The sequence below is a fragment of the Vanessa tameamea genome, chromosome 16 (assembly GCF_037043105.1).
Source record: "Vanessa tameamea isolate UH-Manoa-2023 chromosome 16, ilVanTame1 primary haplotype, whole genome shotgun sequence".
Lineage (NCBI taxonomy): Eukaryota > Metazoa > Arthropoda > Insecta > Lepidoptera > Nymphalidae > Vanessa > Vanessa tameamea.
The window spans coordinates 4,676,326-4,684,523 of NC_087324.1; the positions used below are offsets into that span (position 1 = coordinate 4,676,326).

The 8,198-nt window shown below is 32.7% G+C and overlaps 1 protein-coding gene across 2 annotated transcripts; it reads right to left on the reverse strand.

Annotated features, from left to right (window-relative positions):
* Window positions 1-2,015: 2,015 nt before the first annotated feature.
* LOC113393971 (WW domain-binding protein 11) lies at window positions 2,016-8,198 on the reverse strand. 2 transcript variants are annotated; one of them, XM_064217335.1, is made up of 11 exons: window positions 8,006-8,198; window positions 7,804-7,929; window positions 7,626-7,723; window positions 7,190-7,336; window positions 6,536-6,649; window positions 5,753-5,911; window positions 4,854-5,065; window positions 3,111-3,262; window positions 2,891-3,025; window positions 2,565-2,759; window positions 2,016-2,276 (listed from the first exon to the last, which is right to left on the reverse strand). In XM_064217335.1, the coding sequence occupies exons 1-11, from the start codon at window positions 8,067-8,069 to the stop codon at window positions 2,068-2,070; spliced, it is 1,611 nt and encodes a 536-aa protein (XP_064073405.1). In that variant the 5' UTR covers window positions 8,070-8,198; the 3' UTR covers window positions 2,016-2,067. The 2 variants fall into 2 exon arrangements, with proteins under 2 accessions (XP_064073405.1, XP_026486904.2); XM_026631119.2 differs by having other exon boundaries at window positions 4,854-5,074.

Here is an 8,198-nt window from a genome sequence, read left to right on the forward strand (position 1 = left end):
GGCGTACGACATCTCAAGAACGAATCAGTTGATTGAATACTAAAAAAGTTTTTTTATGGTATTGGTTTTATAGTATAGGCGGACGGGCAAATGGGTCATCAGATGATAAGTAGTCACCATAGACATTGACGCTGTAAGATATATTAACCATTCCTTACATAGCCAATGCACCACCAACCTTGGGAGAGATATTATGTCTCTTGTGTCTGTACACTGCACTCACTCTTCAAACTGAAACACAACAATACCAAATATTACATATACAGTAGAATATATAAAGATGAGTGAATGGCCAATGTAATGTCCAAGTAAAGTAAATTTTATTCTATACTATACCTTTGGTAACTCTATTAGGATTTTATCCTAGTAAATGTTGTCTATGAATAACGTTTTTTTTTTCGGCTTATATTAAATATTACAAAAATCGTGAGCTTGATCTTTTAACATCATAGCGCCTTCGTATTTTAATACTACCTTTATTTGTATCGAATTACCTTTGACGTTTAAATAAGAATTTAGAGAAGGTACCTAAATACATTTTAGAGCAGACGCAACCGAATGAGATTCAAATTCTGAGTCCCATAATCCTTTAATCAGAATTTTTCTACTCGTGAGTAATTGTTATTTAATTTCAAATTAATTTATTTTGAGTCATAATAGTAAAATATTGTTGAAATATCAGTGCACTCTTGTAATAACGATGTTTGCGGTAAAATATTAATTAGCGCTAAATTTTATGCTACAAATTGACTCTATAGCATATTCCAATTAGAAAAAGAGAAAGAAAATTATCAACTATGGCGTATGTACATATTAACAATATTGATTTTTCATGATCTAGTTATATCAATGATATTAGGTACGTCTATTCAACGTCATAGTACATTTTAAGAATCGGTACCTAATAAATATTTATTTATACTTAATTGTATTACAATATGACAGTTTTAAATAGTTAATTAATTTAAGATGTGTATTAATTAATGCTGTAACGTTATTATAACAATTTATTAACATTTTGAACAATGATGTATCCTGTTTAAGTTGTTTGGAATTTCGGCGATTTTGTTATCGGAACTTTAGGACTAAATAAAATTGAATTTAAATAGTATCAATGGAATAATGTTGCATTATAAATAAAGATTTATTAATCAACATTCATGACTTGGCTAACACAGATTATTTTACCAATGTCAAAGAACACAAAGTTCAGTGTTATCGAGACAATAAAGTTATCTGAATAATTTGTGAATCTATTAATTAACCACTGACATATATTTATAGATGAAATGTAACAAAAAACAAATTACTGGGATTTTGCTCTTTTTATTGATGCATAACTAACTTAAGCCACCTTAAATAGTCCTTTGACGAGTCTACCGTCTTTTATCGGCCGTATAAGATATTATAACGTTGCAGCATAATTAAATACACTTCTACCATTAATAAATAATTCAATCTCATATTGTCTAATAAGTATCATTCCGATTTCATTTTCCAAGGATCCTATAAATACCTTCGAAACCATATTAAATTAAATCTTAAACTACAAGGTAACAGTCTATTAATGAATGTCTGTTCGACAACGGCTTCCTATCCTTCCACGTTGCTCCAATGCTGTTTGGTGGATACTAATATGGCAGTGTTTTATCCGGCATATGCAAGTTTTCTCAAGTTTTCTTCAACGCTAAACACAAATTGAATTATAAACGCAAATTAAGCACATGAAAATTCAGCAGTGCTTACCTAATGGATTTAGTTTTATATCCATCTCGAGTCAAACTAGTAAGAAGTTCGTGAATGTGAAATTAGTTTAAGAAAAATCATCCATCCGTTTTTGCGCGATTGTTGACGAACTTTCTCAATTATAATATTAATAGTATAAAATGCTTTTTACATTACATTGTAAGTTGGTAACAAGGTAAGGTTTACGGATTTTCTATACTCCATGTTTAATAAAAATATGTGAACGGAACTGTTGGGCGCAAATAGTATTGCAATAAAACAAAAGTGACGTTATAACTATTTTATTGTTATTTTCAGTATAAAGTGACCTATTATTAAATTCTATAACAATCCCTCCATTTCTTTCATGAATTGCATGTAAGCGTCGTCTTTGCTCGGCTGCTTGGGCTGTTCCGAGGGTCTCGGCAGGGTCGACTTGAGGTCCGGTTTCATCCTCTTGTCCTCTCGCTTCACGCGCAACGCGGACGGCACGAAGCGAGTCACATCCGCCGATAGATTCCTTATCTGAGGCTTCGCGCTTATTGTTGCTCCTATAAATATATAATAACAAGACAATTACAAAGCAAAAAAACCCTCTTTACTTACTTTCGCTTATGTGTTTTTATATATTTTTACCATATGAATTATTTAAAAAAAAATATTTAACTAACAAAAATTTTAGTTTTGAGTTACTTTGAAGTCCAATGAAACATAAAGATTGTGTTAGGAGTGAGAGACGGGGAGTGAGAGACGGGTAAGACCTGCGACTTTCCATAAGAGCCACGTATACCGTTGAGCTATTGATGCTAAAGACATAAATATAATATTATTTATTTGACCTTGAGATGAATCTTTCTTTGATATGAGTTGCGGGGCCGCAGTCAGCACAGAGACATGAGGCGGAGGCGGTGGCACCAGAGGACGGAGCAGGCGAGGCGGGGCACCTGGCGGAGGGCCCGGCGGGCGTAGGCCCCCACGAGACGGGAGCCCGGGTGGAGGTCCCGGTGGGGCCCCAGTTGGCATACCGGGCAATCCTAGAATAAATTATTACAAAATTTTAAAAAAATGGAACGAGTGAGTGAAATGTAAAATAAAAGTTCTGGGCAGGCAAATTATTATGAATATATTTTATATAAATGGCTAAATAATGCAAGAGACTCAATACCTGATAGTCCATGCGTTCCCACAGGATGCGGACCTGGTGGGAGGCCAGGGGGCGCTCCGGGAGGAAGTCCGGGAGGTACGCCAGGCGGAGCCCCAGGTGGAGCACCGGGCGGTCGTAACATGGGCGGCCGCATTCCTTATAAATAAAATATAATTGAATTTACATAAAACCATACAATAGTTATCGCATAACTAATCTTAAGCTCCATTCGTGTTCGTACCGGGTGGTAACAATGGCGGTGGCATCTGCCTGATCTCAGCTCCAGGTGGCTCGAGTGTAAAGTCGTGGTGGTTATGATGGTGGCCAGCGTGACCTTCATTATCGCTGTCAGAGTCGCTGTCCCTTCCAGTAGAACGTTTAAGAGCAGTTAGCCTAAAAAAAATAAACCAGTAATCGTTTGCTTAACACTACTTTAAGCGAAACAAATAAATTACACTTTATTTTAAAGGTAAATTTGGATTTGATTATAAAGGTATCACTAGTCAATTTTAATTGACCCAAGTGAATGATTAAACTAAAGAACAAACTACAATTCTCTCTCGTACAGAAGCGAAGTATGTGTCCCTAGCATTATAAATCCAAAAATATTTATGACAATAACGAAATAAATATAAAATTAAGATTTTAATGATAATTTCCATTTTATTTTTTTAATAAAATTTAAAACTAATAATAATGTTATTATTTACACAAATTATTTTATTTTATTATTAATTCAATACCGAGTTGTAAGATAATTTTGGCGAATCTTACATGAGTACATTATTTGTACTACTAGCCTAGCCTTAGACTTCTCGTCTAAGGCCTCACTTTCTTTCCGGTTTTTGAGTCGTAACGCGACCTAAATTTATATTCGAAGTTTTAATAACATTTATTTTGTTTTAAACTCTGAATATTCTTGAATAGAGTTGTTTGGTAAAACGATGTGTCCTATTTTGAAGAAATTTGATTAAATACTTGATGTAACTATTATAATTGGATATTTGTCGCCTCGTGGTACGGTTTTAATCTTACTTCGATATTTAAAATAATTTCACCAGTTTTTTCAACAACGGTTGTGTTTATTTACTGGGAATTCTTATATTTCCCAGGACGCATTTCGTTCTTTTTGAAAAGCAACGAGGATTGTCTGGGATTGTTGTATGGTATATTAAAAGTACAAGTAAAAATCATTGACTTATATATTGTATACTACCAGACGTACTGTCCGGTACTATTATTTTGCGCACTAAGTTACGGTCAATTGACCACAGCTCATTTAGTCGAATTGCGAACGAGCATGAGGAACTGGTTGTTGAAAGTACGTAAACGATTTTTATTCTTAAAATATTCGGACATTGTTTGAGTAGTGATTTATAAGACGATATTATTATATACATGCGCACTTTGTTTGAAATAAATGACACGTACGACAGATATCTTGATATACGATTTCGCTTACTCGTTACTAGATTTATCTAAGACGTACAACCGATATGCCGATTGCCAACACAGATTGCAGAACATACTTAAAACCGTTATGCCAAGCGCGGAAATGATAAAAATAAATTTTGTTTTAACAAATTTTATATAATAAAAAACTTTATTTCAACAGATACAAGTAAACACGAATATATTTTTCAAAAATGCCGATTCTGTATATCTATTTGAAGTATTGAAAATATATTCTATCTGACTTCCCTTTACAGTTTTCTGTAAGCTTTGGTATATCATTTACATAATGTTAATAAATTATTAGAGAATTAATTCCGGGTTATGCAAACTTAAGATTGGTTAAGAAACACAGCAAGATACAGGATAGACAATGTTTTGGAATAATGTTGCTTTGCATAAAATGCTCTGATTGAAAACAATGTAATTGTAAAATAAAAAAATGTGCTCTATAAGTTCGAAATCATGGGCTATGTTTTCGTATGTATTCAATAACAAGTATTATTTCACATATATTATAATTCATACAAACCTTGCATTCAAATCAGCAGCTCTGTCTCGTTCCCTCTTTCTATGCACTTCCTCCATTTCCTTCATAAAGTCATCTATGTTCTGCCCGGAGAGAGCCAACATTCGCTGTTGTAATGACGTTGGCTTCGGCGCTTGAGTTGATTGGGCCAATGTTGGCGAAGGTCCACGATCGTCCTCCATAGCTTCACCATCAAGATCTTCCAACATTTGTGCCTGTGGTAACTGTGAATGTATTAATTTGATTATAACATAAACATAAACATAATCAGCCTGTAAATTTCCCACTGCTGGGCTAAGGCCTCCTCTCCCGTTGAGGAGAAGGTATGGAGCATATTCCACCACGCTGCTCCAATGCGGGTTGGTGGAATACACATGTGGCAGAATTTCGTTGAAATTAGACACATGCAGGTTTCCTCACGATGTTTTCCTTCACCGCCGAGCACGAGATGATTTATAAACACAAATTAAGCACATGAAAATTCAGTGGTGCCTGCCTGGGTTTGAACCCGAAATCATCGGTTAAGATGCACGCGTTCTAACTACTGGGACATCTCGGCTCTAATTTGATTATGAATATAGAATAATAATAATATAACATTAACACCACACTTGATGGTAAAGCTTTGTACAAGTAAATGCAAGCAGAAAAATTTAGTATTATTGTTTTCCATGTTGATGAGTGAGGCAGTGTAAATACAGACACAAGGGACATACATCTTAGTTCTCAATATTGGTGGCACATTGACAATTTAAGGTTTGGTTAACATTTCTTACAGCACCAATATGATTATCAATCAAACATAACAAAGTAGCCAGTTAATAAAATTAAACTATTTTCATTAAAATCTTAATTAAGACTTAATAAGCTTTAATACCAAATGACTTAACAAGTATACGTACACAGTCACCAGGAGGTCCTTCGTCAGGGAGATCAGAGAAGCGAAGACTTTTCTTATCCTTGTGTGTTTTGTCCATTTTTGCAGCTTCTAAAAGCAATGCTTCAAAGTCTGGTGGTGGACCACAAGGCACACCTGGCGGTTCTATCCCTAAAGGTCTTTCCTTGAACATAGAAAAATTTATTAAATAATTGATAATGTTTAACAAAAATCTTAAGGAGGATTATTGTCTTTGTTTACTTTATTTAGTAAACTTATATAAATCAAAACAATTTGATTTAGTTAAGTTTCCTCTTTATAAGATTGTTTGTGTGTAATAAAGAAATTTGTTCTTGTTAGATAGTAGCAGATATTAGATTGGAATTTATGAATACAAGAAAATATGTTAATTTAAATTATTTACATCCATCAAATACAAATCAATAATCTTGTTCAGAAGTTGACAACTTTTTTATATGAAATCTTACTAAACCTTATTAACATAGTAAGTAAATAAGGTTTTGAGAGAGGAGTATTACAATACTCTAATAACATACCAAACTTAGAAACAATTTCCTTATTTTTTTTTCCTTAGAATGAACCATTTATGAATTGATTTGGAAAGATATTTTTTTGTTTAGGATGTTGTACTACTTGTTTGGTCTCATTTAAATTTGAAGAAAAATTTGAAGTTGGTTACTTTCCTGTTAAAATTTTGTGTTATTTATGACTAAAGTAACTTAATTGCAATAATCTACCAACATTATTGACTTTTGGCATTAATTACAATGAAAAATAGTCATCTTACTCTATAAACTGAGTCTTTCTTCAGGATGGGTCTGACTGGTAAATTGGGATGAACTGAATCCATTGGCAGAGGTATTTGCGATGGGACATTGCCATAAATGAGGTTATCAGGAACCTAAAATATAAAAAACAAAAATCCCTGTTAAAATGTATATACAATTAAAAATACACCTGTTAATAGTCAATTGCCATTGCTTTGATCATTGACATGTTTAACTATACAAGCTGGGGCTACCTATCTTATGTACAATTTTGATTAAAATAAATTATCAGGTTATTTCTACCAAAAAAATCTCAACAGCAGCCTGGACGTAGAAGTCGGCAGTGTTTACACTCCTGTGCCTCCAAACTCATCCACTTGAACTCTTTCCAGTAATGCCATTTGCCATTCCATTGGATTATGAGAGTGTAGGAGTAAATATTGATAAATACCGCTGTTAAAGATATATAAGTTTTATTACTTTATTTTATATAGATATATATGTTTTATTACTTAATAACTACTAAAACAAATCAATTTACATAGAACAATATAACATAATAAGATTTCATAATTTTAAATTATTAAAGATTAAATATATATTTTTTTAATTTTAATTTAAGTTCTGTTTCGTTTCTCTTATTTTATGTTTGTTCATTATATCAAAAGACATACTTGTAAGGTGGGCAGAGGAATATCATCAATTTGCACAGATTGAGCATGCTTCACAGATTCATAATAAGATATTAAATGAGCTCTTCTTTTATCATATTCCATCTCTTGACGCTTAAGTTCTACCCACTTTTCTGGATCATCTTTATCCTGAAATGAGAAATTTACAAATTGCATTATATGGCATCCATAACCTTACAAAATATATATGAATAAAATCACAAATAGAAAAGTATCGAGCCATGAATGCCACAACTAACAATAACTTTGACCAAACAAAATATTGGATCATATTAAAAATGTTATACTCAAAATATTCAACAATAAATACTAAAAAAATATTCGGATTCAATGCTATCCACCTAGATCTATAAGTTAATAACAATAACACCAAAATATATATGTCATTTATATTTCCGAAAAAGCTTTAATTACTTACATACATCTTCAAAACCCTGTCAAAAGTCTCTCGTAACTTTTTTCTCTTTTCCTTTAATACTTTTTCATTGAGAGGTGATGGTTGCAATACATTATACTCTGCAAAATAAATCATCAGTGAGAGACTCATTCTGAGTATGTCAGTTGATAAGGAAAATATAACAAATGTTTAAACATACCCATTTCATCGATTTTTTGCAGTTCTTCTAAGATCTGTGTGGGGTCTTTCATTTTAAGAACCGCCGCTCTTACCATCTGTCTTTGCCTTTTATTTTTCTTTAATTCTTTCTTTCGAGCCTCCTTTCCTATTAAAATTAAACCAAAGATATATAATAAATAAAGTAACTTTGGTTAAAAGTCCAAAGTATTACATATACTTACTTGCTTGATCCGTGGGGTTCATGTATTTACCACTCTTGGTGGTATTAATGGATCGCCGACCCATGATTAAATTAAGCTTTATTTACTTACTAACTATGAACACATACAACTATTTTATTGAATATTTTTATTAAGAACCTATAATAAACAAAAACCAGCGCCGCTATAAATCCGACATTTAATCAAATGTCAT

Bases quoted from the DNA above. Each gene is read 5' to 3' on its own strand.
- LOC113393971 (XM_026631119.2), bottom strand. From the start codon at position 8,069: ATGGGTCGGCGATCCATTAATACCACCAAGAGTGGTAAATACATGAAC. The intron at 5,912-6,535 runs GTAAGATGACTA...TCTATGTTCAAG, and splicing joins AGAAAGACTCAGTTTATAGA to GAAAGACCTTTAGGGATAGA. The intron at 5,075-5,752 runs GTACGTATACTT...ATACATTCACAG, and splicing joins AAGGACCTCCTGGTGACTGT to TTACCACAGGCACAAATGTT.